Below are 20664 nucleotides of genomic sequence, written 5' to 3' on the forward strand. Positions count from 1 at the left end.
TGCAGATGACTGATTAACTACTACTTAAATAGTAGTACAATGGGTGGATAATTAGAAAGTCAGTCATTACATTTATATATGACTTGGTATAATTGATATAAAGCATTAGTGAATCATTACTGTCACTGGGTCATAATTTATGAATCCCGTATAGAGTGTAAATAGTTCTGTCTCCATGCCTTTACATTGTATATTTTCCTCAAGTTAATCTGTTCAAAGTAATTGTGACTGCTTGAACATTTTAATTTCCAAGTGTACAATGAAAACTGTCAAGATGGGAACACAAATTTTCCCAGAAAATAGCAAAGGCACACAAATCCCACTTTGCTATTTCGTTCAATGTGAGATATGACAAAAAAAAAAAAAAAAAAAAAAAAAAAAAATTAAAAAATAAATAAATAAATAAAAATAAGCAAACGAGACAGATTTTGAAATACAATAATTTATTAAAGCATCTTTAAATTCTGATATAAAACATTTCCTGATTTTTCTTTTTCAAAACAATCAGAAATTTCAGAAATAGTCGTCGTCAATAGCAACATCAGTCTCTGGTGTGGCCGCCGGCAGCTGACCAGAATGCCTAAGTAAGTACGATCAGAGAGCAATGGAAGACAGTGATACAATGTGAGGTAAATACTAAGCACATTAAATTTTGATCCTATTATTCATATTATGAAATATAGTATTGGTTGATTGGCATAAGCTTGAATTCCTGTTCATTTACAATGGCCTAGGAGAGGAAATATCCGGTAAAAAAAAAAAATTTAGCATGTTGAGGGTTGACACAGTTAGGTTATTTCATACTGAAAAAAGGTCAGAAACAGGACAAAAAGAATGGGGGAAAAAAACAATTGTAAATTATGAACAACTGTTTGTGTCCCTGAATGTATACATGACAGAAAAACAAAGTCCTAGCAAAACTGCATCATTATATTTCCAGCACACAGCTCACCTCTCAGAGCTTATTTTGCCAATTCAAAGACACTTCAATAAATAAATACCCCACCCTCACATGGCCTTTGACATCAAGGAAAGGAACAAAACACACTCATCAGACACACACACACACACAAACCGAACAGGCGAGACCATGCTTCCATGTTCAAACACATCCTTGTACATCAGTTTGAAAAACAAATAGCTTCAAAACTCAGTCAAATTAAATCAGCACAATGCAGAGTGCTTGTTCTGGGAACTTAAATACCTCAAGTGATTATGGTACTGGTGTTGTTTGCGGAAATACTCTACTGCAGTGGTTACAGATGGTGCATCTCTGCATCTCTGATGCAGTGGTGATTTATAATTCACATGGAATTTCTTCATTTGCTGCCTCCATTTGATTTACAGGCTGGAATTTTTCTTTTGTTGTTTGTTTGTTTGTTGAAAGACAAGTATATGCTTAGGTGGCACATGCACTCATGGGAGCATGAACTACCACTAAGATGCTCAACATTCCCAAATTCATACTCCATTCATCAAAGGCCACATTTGCATTAGTAATCCAGATTATATAATTACAATAAAATTCAAATAAGGCAACAAGGGAGATAATCTCCCTGATGACAGTTACATTACACATTAACCTGAGGGAATCTCCATTTAGGAGAACATTCATTACAATGGGCCACAATATTCTGTAGAAACAAAAAACACATAAAAAGGTGCCCACTTAGTCACTGTATGTTTGCCACTGCAACACATTCTTCTACACAGTTTGGGGGCTGAAATTAAGTTCTGTTTTTGGAATTTGTGAATGTGTATCTTGGATTATTTGAAATATTTTCTGGGAAAATTCTGGGTGGTCTGTCACCTCTTTCAGTATGTTAAAAAAAATAAATAAATAAATTCCACCAAACAATGCCTGAATAACATATAAAGTAGCACGAGAAAAATGACCAGTGTGACTAATGAGTGTGAGTGGTCTGGAGACTGCATGTAGGGAGACAACACTCAGGATGACTGTAAAGCTCAAAATGGTGCAGATAAGTCACTGTTCCCACATTTGCCACAACCAGTAAAGGCATCACCAATTTTTGGTGTCCTTGGTAAGAAATCTTTCAATATGCTGTATGTTTGTGTTACTATGAAGCCTGTCAAACAGTATAAGTCATCATTTCTGTCAATGTGAGCTGTTCCTCCATTCATTTTTACGCCTCCGTTCTACTCTTGCTTGTCATAGAGTCCATATTTAGCCTGTACAGCCAATCACCTGATCCAGTTGGTTCCATAACTGGAGAGAGACTTCACACTGCAGCGCTTCTTCACAATCATGTTTATGTACGCTTTCATGATCTTTGTGATTTCTCCAACCTGGAAACATGGACATGGACAAACAAAGTACAGATTAAACAACCTGTCATAGAAAAAAAACAAACAAAACCCTTTCTGTAATGTGATGATTGAGATATATATATATATATATATATATATATATATATATATATATATATATATATATATATATAGATAGATAGATAGATAGATAGACAGACACACACACACACACACACACATACGCACACTGATATCTACCTGTGGTGTTTCAAAGAACATTTCTCGCTCATCCACAGTGATCTTGTAGGTGCAGGGCTGCGGAGCGCCAAAGAAGATGATGTGCTCATATGGGAATGTCTCCAGAGGCTTGGACTCTCCTCTTTTGTAGACAGACACATTCTCGGCACTCACACTCAGCCACAGGTCATGAGGGAAGCCTCCTTCTTTGCACTGTAAAGACATAAATACAACATTGTTCAACATGCAATTGCTGCCAAGGTGAATATCCACTTCACAGATTGACGTGACTTTTTCTCATTCATGTCAAAGTTAGTCAAAGTCATGCTAATCAACCAGCTTAGTTTTTGGAGCAACAGCTATCACGTTACCTAAAATGATTCATAAAAGAGCTCCATACAGTGAGTTTACAGGTTTTAAAACCAAGCCAAAGTGAGCACTAAAACTAAATTTTAACTTTGTATCTTAGAGTTCCTTAGCTGAAGGTTACCTCGACATCAAACAGTGTGGATCCATATCCAGGCCACTCTTTGATGATTGTCATGTATTTAAGCATGGCTTGGTGCTGATCCAGACCCTTGAGGCGAGACCACTTCTCCACAATGCTGGTGCGGGTGGCAGACATCTCCTCCTTTATCCACATTTCCAACATCTGCTCCTCCTCCATGCGCTGCTTCTTCATTGACCCTGTCTTCAACCCCCGACGCAACGTGCCATCCAGGAAGCTAGTCCTCCGGCGCTCCAGAGTTTGGCCTGATCCAGATGCTCCACCCACCTTGGTGAACTGCAGAATGCGACTGCGCAGACGGCCCACAGGATAGATATTTTCCAGGCTCCAGGTGACCCGCACTTTGTCTCCGTATAGAAACTGTAGGCGTAGAGCTGCCAGGTGCTGCAGCGTTTCTTCATGGGCAGGGAAGTGACCCCTGGTCAGACTCTCATGGGCCTGCGTGAATAGTGATCAACTTTAGCACCCCCTTCAATATGTGCTTAGAAGTACCCTAAAGTGCGCTATGAGGGGTAGAACTCACCTGCTCAAACATGAATGCAAACTCCACTCCCTCCTTCGGCATGCTCTCCACATCCAGAAAGCAGTAGAGTTTGAAATAAAGTTTCCACTGGCCTTCATCCTGCTCTTCCTCACAGCCAGCCAGTCTGGTGGGAAAGTATTATACTTAGTATAGTATTATCACCATGTGCTGAAAACACATTTCTATCAACTTTCAAAAGGTGTTAAACTCCAAAATACACACTATTGAACAAAAAAAAAACCCTTCCTTATCTCTGGATGAGTAACATACCTTTCGAATTTAGCCAAAACATCTGCCACAAGCACCCTGCTTTCAACAGCTCTGTCAATAGTGTTGTTGTGCTCAAAGAGAGCAAACATGTTCCTGCTATCCTCCATAGCCAGACCTCTGATAAGCTTTTCAACCACCTGTACAAATCCACACAAGATATCAACAACTACATCATCATCATCATCATCATCATCACGTCAAGGTTAACAAATAATATTCAGTTGAAAATATATTTGATCCTGCAGAGCAGGATGTACGACAGCTAACCAAAAGTCTGCATGTTAGAAGTCACTACAACTTGCTTACCTCTCCAGCGGTAGTGTGTGAGTTTATGGAGATCTTACAGGAGCCTCCTCCGTGACAATACACTGTGGTTGTCATTTCCTGTCGGGTAAGCAGTGCCATGATTTCCTCTTGGGAAGGAACAAACTCCCTGGTCTTGGTTTTCTTCAGAGACTCACTGATGAAATGTGCAAACATTTCAATCTCTGTATCAGGGAACAGTTCCTTAATCCTGAACGCACACAAGGACAAAGAGACAGTGAGGTGGAGGCTTCAGACAGCTGGATTGTTATGGATGAAGACACATGTCCAAAAGTGGCACCCAAACCTTTTGAGGTGAAACTTGAGGTAGCGTAAGATTCCTCGGCTGGGGAGAAAGGTGCAACTCATACAGGTAAGGAGATGCCAGTGTGCACGATTGGCAGGACTGTTTGGGTGTGGGACGTGATTGGTTTGTTTGATCAGCTGACAGTAAACCTCATCTCTTAGTGGCCTCAAGTCTTGACAGGTCTGCAGGATTCCCTGGATGATTGGAACAGGATTGGAAACAGCCTCCATCTCCTGCAGTGAGTTGAAAATCTTCACAGCCTCATCCTGAAGGCTGGTATACCCCTTTTCCTTTTGCACTGGGAGAGGGGTGAGATATATTTTCCAATTAATGAACAAACTACTTCACTTAAATATTTTCTTGAAGTAATAACTGTTTAAATTATGTATTTTGTCTGTATTAGTTCAAGTTTCGTTAATTAACTAGCTTTGTTTTTTAATTTATGGCAACAGAAAATGTATCAAAAGTAACAAAACTAAGAGAAATCAATAGCAACAGCTTGGAATCTTTAGCTGTCGAAAGTAGAAAGATACAACTCACAGTGCTGCAACTTACAGTGGATGTTGACATCTCCATAGGGCAGAGGTAGAAGAGGGGAGTGCAAAGGATGCTGGGTATATCTCAGGATGGGGTTCCTCCAGTATGTCTGCTCCACAGCCTCCACATTTAAACTGCTCTCCTTAAAAGACAAGCTGCATGAGCAATCTCTACATTAAAGTAGAGTTCTTCTTTTAACAAGTGAAGATTCAGTCAGATTTGAAAAACAACAGGAGCAATATCAGTGATGATATTATTATAGAGAGAGAGAGAGAGAGAGAAGGTCAATCAAAATGTTTTGAAGAAGGTGGAGCTGAAACTTTAAAAAGGACCACAGCACACACTCAGTGAGTACCTCACTTTATTACAGTGTGTGTCCCTCCTAAGGTTTGCATTACTGAAAAGAGTTGATAAAGTTAATGCCCATATCCTCAGAAATGTTATGTTGAAAAATCTGCAGAAATCGCATGCAGCATAAAACCTCAATATTAAGAAGCATGGCATAATCAACCAAATCACCACAAAGGGAAGACAGTCGAGCAAATGTTTTAATACCTTGATGTCCCTGATGAGCTGCTGTGTTGGCGTTTCAATGGGAACTTTGCTGTCTATTGCTCCCTGTATGGCATTTGCCCACCTCATGGCTTCATTCAGCATTTTGGTGTAAAGCCGGTAAGAGTGCTTACGCCCATGGACAATTATATTCCAATAACCTGAGTGAAAAAGACAGAGGGTGCTCAAAGCAACTTCCAGGAAACCTCTGAAAATGCTGTACAATTCAAATCAACATTACAGAAAGAATATAAACCACACAGAGGCTAAAGCCTGACAGTAGTTTTTCAAGATCAAGTGGATGAACTGACCAGTGTCCTTGAAGATCTTCTCATCGGGCTGCACCACAGAGCAGAGACTGTTGAGCACCAGAGTTCCTAGTTTGGAGGCACTGCGCTCTGACGACTTGTAATAGTCCAGGGAGTTACTGGTGAGGACAAACCAGCGCTTCTTCAGCTTCAGAGATGTGCTTTTGGCTCCTGACTTCATCTCTTTATGCAACCAGCCTGTGAGGATGAATAAATGATTAATTCATCAAGTCCTGATAAACAGGATTCTTAGATAAAACTATATTTCCCGGATGAAATGGTACATCAGCTATTTTTAGACCTATCCTCCTGCATAAGTATATAAATCAACCCTCAAAGCATAAAAATCACATAAATGACTGACCCCTAACTAAAAACTCCTGTCCGTCACCCCTGGAGTCTCCCTTGGATTTCTGCAGCAGACCAATCCAGTGGTGCATCTCTTCAGGTGTATCTGTGTTGCAGTGGATCACGCGGTTAGCTGTGATGATCACAAATGAGTTTGGTCTGGAAATAGGAACACATCGCACACTCCTGGTTACACCACACATCATATTTGCTGCCACAAGACAAAGGACTGAAGTCTAGATACATAAATCGGACATGGGTCAGGTTTCCTCACCTGTCAGGGTTGTCGGACGCACAAACAGAATCAATCAATCCCACATCTAGTGTGCCCTGGACAGAGAATAAAGAGGTGAATGGAAATAAACTTATTAGTTTTTTATCCATTTGCAAATACGTTTCTTTGTAGGTTTACATGTTTTTTCCCCAGTCCTGACAAAAATTTGGAAAGTTGCATTAGTTTCACAATTCAAACTTAACTTAGTCTAAACATCGCTTCATTTGATTTAGTTTATATAACTGTTTAGTGTCAAGCAGGATAAATACAGTTTAACTTGGTGCACAGGATTGTTGAGGATATGAGGAGTAAGAGTGGAAGGGAACTGGTTTATTAATGCTTTTATACTTGTGTATTATAAAATTACATCTGTTGTTTCTGTGTGAAATGGCTAGAATTTGTGTCTCCCCATCATTTGGCGTTCCAGCTCATGTAATTTCTACATCTGTAAATGCTGTTAACTATAATGTAATTGTTTAACGTCCATAAAAATGTTCAATGGCAAACCAGTGTGTTCTCCATCTTAAATTACTGTGTGGCCCCAGGTCTGGATCATCAAAATTCAGCTTATTTGGTCTCATGTTTCATCATTATAGGCAAAAATGGAGCTCAGACCAGGGCTCAGGCGGTAAAGAGATAAAACAGCACTAACCACTGCATTCTTTGGGTTAGCCTGTTCATGGTGCATCTCCATTAGCTGCTCGGGGCTGGCGCTGTGGACCCGACTCAGCACGCTGAACCAACCACTGGATGGGGGTCAAGGGGAGTGCGATAAGTTCAAGTTCGCAAATTGAAAATTACATTATGAACTTCCACATGCAACCACAAGGGGGGGCTTTATTTCTACAGGAGAGGGACGGAGAAATCACCATTCCTTAAAGGACAGTGGCTGTCATTTGATATCATAGCATGACGATATGCTATACCTGGCATCTTCTGGGGATTCCGCGTAGATGTGGTAGGTTCGCTCCTCTGTCACAATATTCAGTGCATTTTCCTTCTCATGATTGTCCACAATTTCCCTGCAGAGACACCCAGAGTGAGGCCAAACTTTGTGCACCATAATTGTTTTGCATCTTGACAAACGGAAATCACAGCAGACTGACTGAACAGGCTCTTACCTGGCTGTGCGGATGTCAATGGTTCCTTTCAGCTTCTCTTCGCTGTCATTCTCAAAGTACATGAGCTTCGACTCACGCAGAACAAACCAGCGCATCTTCCAGTTGCGCCGAGACAAGGTGGACATCCCTCCTCCTTTTTTGTAAAGCCAGCCAGATTTGAGGGAGTCCTGCTTGGCTCGAAACCACATGAAGGTCTCGTCCTTGAGCACGCACCAGCGACGACGCCATGGGATCATCAGTCCACCTAATAGTGAGGAAGATGCAGAGAACACAGCACAGAAAGGAGGTGAAACATCATTTCATGCGAAATCAGTATGATGGGAGAGGTAAAAAGAAACACGTACACAGACGTTCACACAAGGGCAATAAACTAAATCTGACAAAAGCCATACAGTAATATTACACAATAAAAGCACAAGAGCGGCAAGATAACATTTCTTGGACTGATATAAGAGCCGTATGAGCTGTGCTCAGCTGTGCATGCATCATGTGCATGCCTCCTGGGCAGTGATTTGGTAAACCCACTTACTCTTCATGTAGAGGTAGCCGTGAAAGTATGGAGGCCCACTGCCATTCAGCAGATTCACTCTCCCATTGGAAATTTCCTCATCTGTGTCCACATAGCCATCGTTGTCCTCATCGCTGTCAATGAACTGAAACCCAAACAGCAGCACTTGTGATGAGAGATGTCAGCAAATTATTTGAAAGAACTGGATTTTATGAGCAGTCTATAGGAGAAATATTTGAATTATTATTCTCTGTAGGCTATATGAAGTTTTGCAAGTCAGGCACTCAAATCAGTGTCCAAATTGCGTCTGACGTGGTTGTCACTGTTTGTTAATCAGTCTTACCATAAAACCAGTATATACACAACCATACACATTTTGGCATGCAAACACACACCCGCCCTGCTTGTTCCTTTCTGACATTTTGCTGATCTGACAGTGTTAAGGCTGAGCTCTCTGCTTTACTTGCACTATCTGGGAACAAATTCACATGTTCATCAGCAGAGCCAAAACAAATAACTTCAACAGTGTTTCACTGTTGTTCTTACATGAGCTGAGTCTTTTGATATGCTAACGAAGATTCAGTCTTGCACACAAGCAGAGCAAACATTCAGTTCAACGCCATCTGTGTTGAGACAATGTGTGGGAAGCTTAGGCCCAGAGGTAGTCTAGGTGTGTGTTAATATATGTGTGAATAACTGCTAAAGTTAGGTCTGATATGGAAATAGGATTTTCAGCTTCTGGCAACATTAGAGACTGGAAACTTTACTTTTTGCTCGACTTAATGTGAGTTCATCTTTTGTATCTAAAAAAAAAAATAATAATAATAAGAAAAAAAAGATACCATCCAGTTTCCCCAGTAAGATTTTAAGTTCTAGCTGAATTTACAGAAAAGAGCTCCACTGGACCTCCTGTGGGGCTTCAAATGATTAACCAGTTGAACTAGATCATTAACAGGAGCAACCCTGAACGTTTTCCAGCTGTAACAACCAAGCAGAATTCAACATAAAGGTCTTTTAGCCTGTTCCTTCTCACCGAGTCTGAGCTGCCTCTGAAAGAGTCAAAGCTGTTCTGCGTTCCGGAGGACTTTCGTAGCACCTCCTCATCTGTGATATGGCCGTCGTTAGTGCTAGCACCTGAGCTCCCATGAACCTCCTCAAACTCCTCCTGGTCATAGTCTGACTCTGTGTCCGGCAGGTTTGAGTGGGAGAGTTCCTCACCAGCATGTTCAAAGACAAAGCCCCTGCTAGTGCTCTGGCATGGCTGCCTCTCTCCATTAGTGACCACAGGAGGGGGAGGGGGAGGAGGAAGGCTGGGGGCTTGGGAGTCCGTGAGAACAGGGATATGACTCAGTCCATTGGGGGTAACTGTGGAGAGCTTTCCCAGTGCAGGAGGGCAGGCTGCAGAGGAGGAGACCACTACTCCTTCTGCAAAGGCAGGAGGAGGAGGGGGAATACTTTGGAATACTTCCTTGTCCAGAGGAACTGCAGCTGGAAGAGGGAAATCAGGCAGAGGAACACACTCATCCTCAGCGTGGAAACCCTCATCGACCTCCTCCTCAGCCAGAGGGGCCGTGGATTCAGTGGGATCGTGGAGGTTCTCTTCACTTGAGAGGGAAGGCTCTAAACCGCCAAAATCCAGCAGTTCCAGGAACTCAGTAGCGACACGGGAAGCTTCCTTCTCCAGCCTGTAGATCTCAGCATTCCTCATCTGGCGCAGCTCCTCACGAGAGACGTCTCCGAGGAGGGACACCCCATCTTCTTGTTGCTTCTGCAGACGCTCAATCTCCCTCTCCAGACGCAGAATCTCCTCCATCTGACGGCTCTCTTCTTCAGAGGTGTGGCTGTAGGACAGATTCTGGGACAGTTCCTTCTGCACAAAAAACAGAGAACTGTTCATGCCTCCATATTTACATCTCAGCGTGTTTCTTCATAAGACTGCTGATTTTGGTTATTATGTTGAAAGAACACCCATCCTACATACCTTTTGACAAGCACCATTAAGTAGTGAATTTCTAAAGAGAAAATAACAATGCATTAGTGATGACGGATGCATATAAAGATCAGAGAAGTCATCTGATGATGATTACATAATAATCTACCTTTTCTTGTCTGCTTTAGCTGCCATTTTCTGCTCCTCCTCCATCTCCTTCAGTCTCATCTCCTCCTCTGCCCTCCTCTTCATCTCCTCATCCATCAGCCTCTGCCTCTCCTCCTCTTCCTCCCTTCTTCTCTTCTCCTCCTCCTCCATCCTCCTCTTCTCCTCCTCTACTCTCCTCCTTTCCTCTTCTTCTTCTTCTTCCCTCCTCCTCCTCTCCTCTTCCTCTTGCTTCTGCTTCTTGTCCTTAAGCTGGCGATAGAGGAATCGGGCCACCTGGCCTCTGCGATGCTTCTGCAGGATGATGGTGGCCAAGCGCAGACGCAGGAAGACACGTCTACAAAAGTGAGCACGATAATTCTTCTGGATGGTGACGACGCTGGAAAGAACCTTTTTATATTGTTTTCTGGGGAGAAAAGAAAATGGATCCATTTGTAGCCAGTTTTAATATGCAGTTGAAAATTTTATTTCACATTAACTGAGAACATTGTGTGTCACCACAAACATATTTGTGACGTTGCACAGCACCACATGGTCCCCTCCTAATGCCTGCTGACATTCACTGTTTAAATAAACACACTGTACATTGTGGACTGTGCAGTGTTTAGAGTCTGATGAGCTTGTGCTGCTCCATTGTGGCCTTGTGGGCTGTTGTGTTCAGGGCCTGTGACTAAACCCCATCACCCACACACTGCACATGCATTGAATACACACACACACACACACACACACACACACAAGCACACGTGACTTACACGACCACACACAATGCTCTAACTCTCTGACCCTTAGCCTAGTCTCCACAATAATCACTCCATGGCCTCTGACTGGTCTCAGGGCAGGCTATGAGCACAGATAAAGTTTCATATAATAATACAAAGGCTTTACTTGTGTCTTTAGGGAACTTCCAGAGCCTTTGTCTTTAGTATGAGGCTCTGAAGGGAACCCACAACCTGAGCGTTGTCATCAGTACCATTATACACTCCCAGCAGACCCTATCAGAGGACTGTATGTGACCTTATATACGGCAGCGTCATGGTGGAGCACAGCTAGGTTGCATGCCAAGCTAGGGGTGTCTGCATGTGCATATTTAAACCACCATGGTGACAGACAGTCTGACAGTTGACTGTCGGTCAAGTGGAGCAGAAAGGGGGAAAACTTGCTGCTCAGTCTGAGAGGACAGCATGTGCCTTACTGCTGACAACGCTATAATAAATTATGCCAATGAAGACTTGACTTCTTTCTAGAGTGTCCCATCTAAAGAGCATGACCACAGTCTGTCTTTGTGCATGTGAGTTTACTCCAAATACGCCACTCATTTTACTAATCACAGTTTTTTGGCTTTATGGTTGTAAGATCATATGAAAATATTTTAGATCTTTAGGTCTTTTTTTTTTTTTTCATTTTCTCCACAAAGTTACACACAGGTGGGTCAGATCTTAAACAAAAATAAAGAGAACCACTAAGAACAAAAAGTTCCGAACAGTTCTGAACACTGTCAATGATTTCAGCTCAATTCAACAATGATGTTTTGTTCAGGGGATCTGCAACATTAAATATTACCCTAAAAACCTGACAACAAATCTAATGAATGCTTGGAGGTCGGAACAACAATTTTGATTTTGGTGACACTGAGATCTTGACAAGAGTTCAAACATGTAACTGAACAATGCCTGACTGCACAGCTTGAGTTTCTAATGACTGACTTACAGGTGAGTCAGGAGGATTTAACAGGCCTATGTGACAGAAACATTTTACCTGCTGTACAACTGTGCACCTGTAATCCAACAGAGAACCTGTGCAGCACCTACTGTGCATAAACCCACATCACACACACAGAAAGACACGATTGCACTTTGCAAAAGCATACACAAATGCACACAACCCCCCCACCCCCAAACATATACACAGGCTGTACACCACTGTTATAAAACAAACACTGACAACTGTCGCTGCCTCTCAGCCTGTCACCCCTCCTCCACACTCCACCACTCACCTTGCCACATAGCTGAGGATGTGGGCGCGGATCACCATGCCAGCCCTGCGCCGCACCTCTTCCCTCTCCTTCTCCAGCCTTTGCTCCAGGGCCTCCTTCAAGAACACCTGCGGGACAAGCAGCGCCACGGCCAATAAGGAGTGACAGAGACAGAGAGAGACACAGAGAGGGAGGTCGGTGAGGTTGTCAGGGATGGGAGGGTAGTGGTGGAAGGAAACAGGATGGGCTATTTCCTTTTCTTGGTTAAGGTATAAAAGCGGGCCCGCAGAGATGTGAAGGCCCCCTGTTGTCTGTTGGCAGCACCCTGTGCCCACTGCAGAGGAGGCTGTGGTGCAGCTGGGGCTGGAAGGCTAGCTGCTCTCCTGGACTGCAGACCAGAGCAGAAGGAAAACTGGCACAGGGACTGCAGAGTTGCTGATTATGCCGCTGCTGCAGAGCCTCATTGTGTTCAGGCGTCCTTCCTGAGCGTTTCTCTACTGCTACTGCTACTGCTGCCGCTGTTGCTGCTGCTGCTGCTGCTGCTGCGTTGATAGCTCAACTGACTTGCACAGGCAGAAAAGCAAGGAGAGGGAAGGGAGGGGAGAGGTAGGGAGAGGAGGGATGGAGGGATAAGGGGGAGGGATGGTGGCTGGTGTCCAGACAGCAGGCCACACCCCTCCTTGCTTTTATGAAGGGAGGAGGAAGAGTTTAGTTAACCCTTAACTTCCTCCTGGAGACTTTTTTTTTTAAGTTGGTACTATCTCTGTGAGACATGTGGCAGCCTTCAGGTCCCACCTCAAGCAAAGTACTTATTAGAATTTAACAGAGCTCTTACATTATCTCATAAAAACATAATCAGATTCCTTATGATGTTAGCGGGCCAGCTATCTGGATTTTTGTGATAACGCAATATCTGGTGGGGATGGAGGGGATCTTTAGGTGGCTCTATGTGTGTGTGTGTGTGTGTGTGTGTGTCCCAGATGTTCCCCTAATCAAAGGACCCCACAGCTGCAGCCCTGCCTGCCTCTGTAAAGTCTGCGAGAGAAGGAAGCTTCCTCTTTGTCCACATCCTTCCCTCATCTGTAAAACAAATGGTTCACAAACACACACAGATACATGTACACACACACACACACACAACGTCCACGCGACGTGACCCAAGTCCCTAAATCTGGGCACGCACTTCCTCTGTACACAATCAGTGCATATATAATTACACACAGACTGTTTCTCCAAAGGAAATGTGGACCCCTTCTGTCTCTCAGCTCCTTTCACACTACATTTCCCTCAACCCCAAAAATTTTGTGCTGCATATGCACAGAATGGCACATTCACTCAGCTTGTCTGTGCATTTTTGGTCTTCATTTCATAAACTTGTCTCTTTTGTTTTTCTCTGTCGTTGTAAAGTGGAGCAGTAACCAGTAGAGCCAACCAAAGATCAAAGTGCTGACCCTGAAAGCACAATGAAGTTTAACCTGCACAGAGGATAAATAATATTTCTACCTTTGAAGTCAGCAATTTACCATGACTAAAGAGATTTCGCTGAACGCATGTGTGATAAATTTAATACGCACAGGCATGTGCATATTAGTGGTTATGCACCAGTTACAGCATACTATATATTTGTTAAGAAATTACATGTGGTTCACATCAAACCTTCACGTACACGTCTCCCTGCCATGTGTGCTGGTGGTACTATTCTTAGTGCGGCAACCAAACAAGCTACTATAAGAAAACTGTCCAAAAGGGAACCAACCAATTTGAAATGTCACAGTGATTTTACAGGCGCACAGGGACCACAACTTAGAGGAGGAAGTAACAGTGGGACCAATGAGGAGTAAGCTGATTTCAAAAAAGCTAATTAAAAAAAAAAAAGAATACAGTTGTATTTATATCCTCACTGTCGGCTTCTGCTGAGTCCGAAATTAAGCGAAACAATTTTGCTATCCAGATCAAACAGGTAATTAAAGGCTTATTCAATACTCAATAAGAGTGCAGGGGGAAAAGAGAGGGCTTTCCACAAGGGAGATGATGATTGTTTGAAATAAAAGAGCTGGGGAAAGAGGGGTGTATAGCAAGAGATGGAGCTCATGACTTTGAGATAAATGCTTTAGATGTGACTTTCCTCTAACTTCTGCTCAGCTGCAATGGTGTCATCATGCTGCCTACACAGCACTCACTAGAAGTTTAGTTTAAATAAAGACATCAAATAGAGAGTTTGGTGAGTGTCAAGAGGGTAACACTCTTCTAGACGACAGGAAAGCTGTCTCTGGATTTCTGTAAGCTCCCACACTGGGTTACAATTACAGTAACAGTTGTTGGGGTCAGGGTTCTTAGGAATAGCCAAGTTACTCTGTGGAGAGCATTAGATGGACCACAACTGGCCAAAAAATCTTTGGGACATGAGTCAGTGGGGGCTGTCCAAACTATGGCACACATTAACAGCTTGGGAATGACACCAGCTTGAGTCTTGAGAAAGGATCTGTTTCTAGGTGACCCAAAATGAACACAACCTGCATCTTGACAAAATTGCATACATGGAAAAAAGAAAAAAGAAAAAAAGAATAAGCTTAAAATTGCAGTTACATTGCTTTCCTACCTGTTTAGCATGTTTTAAATAGTATGTGACTGAGTTACTGTCTGTCTTACAGGAAAACATAAAAGAGACATTTCATTTCATCCCCTCTGTGGTCTCTTGTCCTTGAAACCTGCAACCCTAACTTGTGTTTGTGTGGCTGTACTTGTAATAATCCCGCTGTGGGGACAAACATCTGTTCACACAGCCGCATTACGGGGACTCATCTCCCATTCTACAGACAAAAATATGAGGCTTACAAAGTCGAACATTCGATTTTAAGGTTAGCAGCAGTGTAAGGGTGGGGCTGGGCTGGGGTAGTGATTACGTTTACTGTAACTGTCCACAGCATGAATGTAAGTCAAAGTAACATCCTTTTAAGTGACAAAAACATGCTTAGGCATGTGTGGCTGTTTGTGTGAGTGTGTGTATGTGGGTGCTCCACCTTTGTCTTCCCCAGTTGCCATTCCTTCTTGTCTTTGTCATGGAGTGCAAGAAGCTCTGCGCAGTTCTGCTTCTCATTGTCTGAGTGGATTTTGCTTTTCAGGATCATCTTGTATCTTGAAACAAACGCACAGACACAGATACACATGAACATGAACAGACATACAGGATTTACAGGAACAAGGCAAAACTGTTTAGTGTAAAAATATCTTCTCTTTTAAATGCTTGAAATATAAATAAAGTTTTTTCCTGTCTTTTCACATTTTACTAACCTGCTGTAGAAATCTTTAAATGTTCTGCGAACAGGGAAGCCAGCTCTGCGGATTTTCACAGTTTCCAACATCCCAGAGTATCTCAACTGGTTAAGTACGACATCAGGGTCAAACTGGTTGGATTTCTGTAGATGACAGACATCAAAGCAGCATGAAACTGCAAACATAAAGAGCTCACTCTTGTAATCGGATAACATCTCCAGCAGTCTATGTTCACCCAATCATGTTGTTCTTTGGTAAAAGGTGCACTGTGGGTTGATCTGCATACAAGCATTGTTCAGCACAAAGGATGTTTTACTGACTAAGTATGTGTTCCCTAAATGCAACCAACCTTACCCCACTATCTGCAGGTAAACATAATCCCACACTGTGGAGCCCACACAGCTATACAAATGAGCTTACTGCTGAGTCAAGTTAAAGTTAAACTAAAAAGTAAATTACCGTGGTGAGCACTATCATTTTACACTAACAATCAGGTTACTGCAAAGAAAACACATGCCAATACAGAGAAACCTGAACAGGGTTGAGCAAGACCCTGCCAACCAGGAAGGCCCTTCTCTCTGGAATAATCAGCTGCATTGTTCACAGCTTTGTGTGACCAATGATCCTCAAGCCTGGATCTGTGATGTCTGCCACCTTACACCTCTACACAGGCTGCCTGATCGCTCATAGGGACAACACGAAGGCCATTGTCACACAGAGGGCACACGGTGCTGGTTAAGCTCTAAAGCAGTGTGTCCATCTAATAACAGGCTATTGCTACAATGCATGGAAACAGACATACAGGCATTTAAACACTTGCTCTTGTTTATAATCAAGCACACACACACACATACCCCCCTCTGAGCTGTGAACTCTGCTCTTCAGCAAAGGATTTAACGGCGGTCGAAAGAGGTACAGCATGTTAACTTGTTTGAGTGAAAACAAGTCGACCCTTCCCTCAGTGACATTTACCACAAGGAGACAGAGTGCGTAAATCACACAAATGCATCGTGTGCGTGTGTTCAAATGCAAGCAATCATGTCGGAGAAATGTACGTGCGATCTTGTTATTCCGCGGGATTAACAGTCGCACTGCTTGTTTCGTCTTGACCAGATAAAGACACGTGAGTGATTGTAAAACAGAGCCAAAGGAAGGCAGGGGACAGATGAAGGGAAAAAAAAAAGGCAGGGAAAAGGAGACGAGTGCAGAGAAAGCGCCTAAGAGGATGGCAGTGCTGCTTCCATACTAATAAGTAAGTGAGAAGGTGTGGGATGGCGCATTGTGAGTAGGTGGTAAGGAGCAGAGAGAGGACAATCGCCATAGTGTGTGCATTAGTAAGGAGATAATTTGCTGCTCTTACACAGGGAATGGAATATAAACATATTCAAAATGATCCAACATCAAGAACTGAATGGATAAAAGTGGTGATTTTGAAAGGGTTTGTTTTAATGTGGGTGAGTGTAATAGTGCAGTAAAGGCCTAGTAAATAAATGTCCCACTGTGGTCTTATCTTGGCATTCCACTGATGCAGCCAGATCAGCAGAGCATCAGCCAAGCTGCTGCAGCTGGAGCAGCCAACGGTGACCTCTGACCTTTGGTAAAGGGGCTTAAGTGGCAGGAATGTGCTGGTACACAGCTCTTTTATTTGAGGAAGTACAATGAGTCTTTGCACCAAAGCATGAGAGCAATATCAGTTTAGTAAGGAAAATTTGCAGTATGAAGAAAAAGCAGCAGGTAATCACCAGGTGGAACGTTTATATGACTTTGCAGTAATTTGTGCCTTTACTCTGTAAAATTACTCTCTCCTTAGCAGGATTCATAAGAGCACAGGCACAGCAAGACTAAATATTAGCTCTCAGCAATGGTAGCTATGAATAGCACCAAGGAGGTTTAACTTTGCAGGCGCTGACCTTGACAAGACCTGGCAGGCTTTCTGACTTTTTTTTTTTTTGTGCTATTAAATTAGCATAATTTACCTTGTCCATGTTTGGTTTGATGCAACGCACAAAAAAGGGGTTGCAGGCACTTAGAGTGGCCATCAGGGAATGGAGAGAGTCCTGAAAAACATCAACAGCAAAAGGATAATGATTAAAACAGCAGAGAAAATGACTCGTCTGTCCGAACAATCCCTCTATGTCTGTTTAATGATGCTCAGAGCTAGCATATTTTGAAAAGGACTGATTTTAAATAAATGGACTTACAGAACAATGTTTCTCACTTAAAACAGAATACCATGTTGAGAGAACCAAAATGTAGTAATTTCTCACTTTTCTTATTTGGTCAATGGTTTCATTTGCAATATACATATTTATATGGCTCATTTTAAAAGAAGCTGTTTATATAAAAGTACTTGTACAATTTGAAAAACATCTCATTGCCATTCAGTTACTGGCAAAAATGTAATAAAATGAAAGCTGTACTGAATGAATGCATTTATATCCACACAACTGCGATGATGGCATTAGTTGGCCCGCATTTAGCTCAAAAGACACACGTGTACAAATACACAATGGAAGGACCCTTGAATTTCACAGGCTATGTCAGCTACACTCTCCTCACTGCTTCAGACAGCCTGTCTCCAGCGAAGCCTGGCCTGGCAGAGCTGAGTGTGATTGGCCCCTGGTTGGCCCCTCTCTGTCCAGCCATCAACCGTAATCCTCTGGCTTTAGGAGCTGTAGGCCAGGGCACAGAGCCAAATCCTTCCCTTCTACTCTCCACACTGCACTTTGGACATGCTAAGCTAACCCCTACCCCCACACACTCCAGCCTCGCTCACAACCCCATAATTCCTACATCCCATCAGCCCATAACAGACAGCATTCTCCTTCCAGTGCTGTCTCGCCATGGTTTCTATACCCTTGTATTGTCTGCCTGAGCCCTCATGCTCACATTCATCATGACAAGCCTAATGTTAACATTTAAATGAGCATCATATGCAGCACATGGCAGACAATTAACTTGTTGTCAGTGCGCACACAATTATGGGCATTGAACTGTAAGAGATATCTACGCCACAGAAGCCTCACACTTACCCTGAACTGAGAGCTGACGGTAGGCTTGCGTCTGGCTGTGCCCATCTTTAGGGTCTCATCTCCATTTCTGCTCCCGACACGTTCAAAGAGGTCGTATATGAAGTCAAGCCTGAAGGCACACGGAGCAGAACAGGACATGCAATTACAAAGGCGGTTGCAGTTGAACTGCATCATGCAAGTTCGTGCAAAGTGTGCAGAAGTGGGAGTGTGAAGTACTCACCTGCTGTCCTTGAGAATAAACAAGATGTCATCTCTGAAGGTGTCTCTGTTCTTTTCCAGGATCCCCCGCACATCATAAAACACCTGAACAGGATGAGAGATAAAAATGCTCTTTCCATGAAGGATCCAGACTGAATTAGTGTCTTATGGTTACCCACACTTCCACACATTGGTTTATGTATGCTACTGAGTGGATATCTTAGCATAATTAACATAATTTTTATCTGGCTCCCAATATATCTTTTAGTGCGTTCGTAGTAGTAGTAGGCACTTTGTATTTCGATATCACTCATCACAAGTTTTCTGCAAAAGTTTAAGCACTTCAAGTGAATATTTGGCCCAAGATTAAAAACTATTGAAACTGAAAAATAAAATGTTTGTGTGTAAGTATCATAGTGAGTGATGACTTAAATGCTAAGAGGTTTAAGGTCCAGTGTGTCTTCAAATGATGGATGACTAATTTGGAAAATGAAAGCCATTTATCCATATGTGTACACAATATACAGGGCACATGGAATGACATGAAAGGGGACTGCAAGTGCATGTTTAAGGCTTGGGGCGAGGGGGGTGGGGCTCTTCAAGGAGAGCGGAGCGCCTGTGTGCTAATGCAGTCACCTGTTGAGTTCTGTTCAGCCTTCTTCTTAGCAATATGGCGTTCTTTCTGCCGACCCGGATTCACAGTAATGAACTGAGTTTGGGTTAGACTTGTTTAGCGGTGTGGACTCATGCATGCGAGTTGTCGAGTCATGAAAAATAACGTGCATTAACAATATTTTATATGAAACAAAATGCTTAGTGCAAACACAAGCCAAATTTTGGACATGTGCACACATGAGCTTATGTTCACAGCTGTGTGTGTATACTATAATCCAATAACAACCCCCATCGCCGAGCCTCGGGGCTCACAGTGAGCCATGAGAACTAAACATGACGACATATGTATTTATAAATCACAGACACACTAATTGCACTGCATTCCGTTCATTGGAAAAAGATCTGATCTGTCTGTGTGTGCCAGGTTCATGATGCCACAGGGTTTGTCACGCATATGCATTGTAAATGTTGCTTTGAGAAATACACTTTATTAGTTACCCATGACTGTACACAGATTTTTTGTTTTCAAATGTTTGACAGCAACAGACCAAACTCAAATTAATTGCATTTCTCTGGCACCACAGAGATAATCAAATCTATGGGAAAATGCTACAACTCCCCCACTAAACTCATGATAACGTTTTAGATAACAGTAGGAGCTTTCAGAAAGGCTACTAAATTTTTCAGAGAGGCACATTGGACATGCAGGGAGAGAGAGAACAACTGGCTGGCCTGCCTGTCCTCCCTGGACCAAGTCATTACCATAGACAGATATGCCAGGCTTGTGACTGAGCTGCCACACTCTCACTGAGGAGACCTTGTCTAGGGCCGGCCTCATAAGGCCATTCTTTATCAAAGCAAATCTTTCTACTTCTCCCCACGCCCCATCCCTCCTGCCCGACGCGATCTCTGATTTTGCACTGCTTTTCTGAACCTTTCTTTTGCCTTCCTGTGCACTTCCATCCTGTAAGTAAAGAAAGGAGAGGATGACAGGGAAGTAGTTTCTCCTGACTCAGGAGAAAGACAGTAGAGGAGAGGTGTGGCATCGACATCCTGTTGTAGATTTTGGCAAAGAAGACTCCTCTGGCCATCCAACAACCACCTCACTTCCCCAATTTACTCAGTTGGGGAGCAAGAGGAACCTGGTTTTGCTGTGTGTGTGTGTGTGTGTACTTTTAATGACCTCTCCAGCATAGTGCTTGATGCCAAACTGGTGGTCAGTCACTCTGGGCTTCACATAGTATAAGTTTGTCTGGGGAGAAAGAACAAAGAAACCACTGATGTTTAGAAATGCTGATGAGCTCTACTTAATTACTTATAATCTCATTATTTGAAATACATAGAGCATTGATACTGAGCCTTTTTCCTATGTCTGTCAATGTGAAAAATATCCTTGAATAAAAACT

At 42.8% G+C, this 20664-nt stretch overlaps 1 protein-coding gene across 1 annotated transcript in view; it reads right to left on the reverse strand.

Moving 5' to 3' along the window:
- Positions 1-426: 426 nt before the first annotated feature.
- myo10l3 (myosin X, like 3) overlaps positions 427-20664 on the reverse strand; it is a 49539-nt gene continuing 29301 nt past the window's right edge. Inside the window, exons 16-41 of the mRNA XM_029530155.1 lie at positions 20442-20510; positions 18666-18748; positions 18446-18554; positions 17390-17470; positions 15432-15556; positions 15161-15275; positions 12162-12268; positions 10170-10571; positions 10052-10082; positions 9104-9940; positions 8092-8215; positions 7563-7806; positions 7368-7463; positions 7094-7187; positions 6442-6497; positions 6184-6326; positions 5823-6017; positions 5515-5672; positions 4978-5101; positions 4423-4720; positions 4119-4326; positions 3813-3949; positions 3543-3666; positions 3002-3457; positions 2533-2724; positions 427-2310 (exon numbers count right to left, since the gene is read on the reverse strand). Coding sequence (XP_029386015.1) covers positions 2206-2310; positions 2533-2724; positions 3002-3457; positions 3543-3666; positions 3813-3949; positions 4119-4326; positions 4423-4720; positions 4978-5101; positions 5515-5672; positions 5823-6017; positions 6184-6326; positions 6442-6497; positions 7094-7187; positions 7368-7463; positions 7563-7806; positions 8092-8215; positions 9104-9940; positions 10052-10082; positions 10170-10571; positions 12162-12268; positions 15161-15275; positions 15432-15556; positions 17390-17470; positions 18446-18554; positions 18666-18748; positions 20442-20510 — 4713 coding nt within the window. The 3' untranslated portion in view covers positions 427-2205. The remainder of the gene's footprint in view (positions 2311-2532; positions 2725-3001; positions 3458-3542; positions 3667-3812; positions 3950-4118; positions 4327-4422; positions 4721-4977; positions 5102-5514; positions 5673-5822; positions 6018-6183; positions 6327-6441; positions 6498-7093; positions 7188-7367; positions 7464-7562; positions 7807-8091; positions 8216-9103; positions 9941-10051; positions 10083-10169; positions 10572-12161; positions 12269-15160; positions 15276-15431; positions 15557-17389; positions 17471-18445; positions 18555-18665; positions 18749-20441; positions 20511-20664) is intronic.

Source organism: Echeneis naucrates, chromosome 21 (assembly GCF_900963305.1).
Source record: "Echeneis naucrates chromosome 21, fEcheNa1.1, whole genome shotgun sequence".
Classification (NCBI taxonomy): domain Eukaryota; kingdom Metazoa; phylum Chordata; class Actinopteri; order Carangiformes; family Echeneidae; genus Echeneis; species Echeneis naucrates.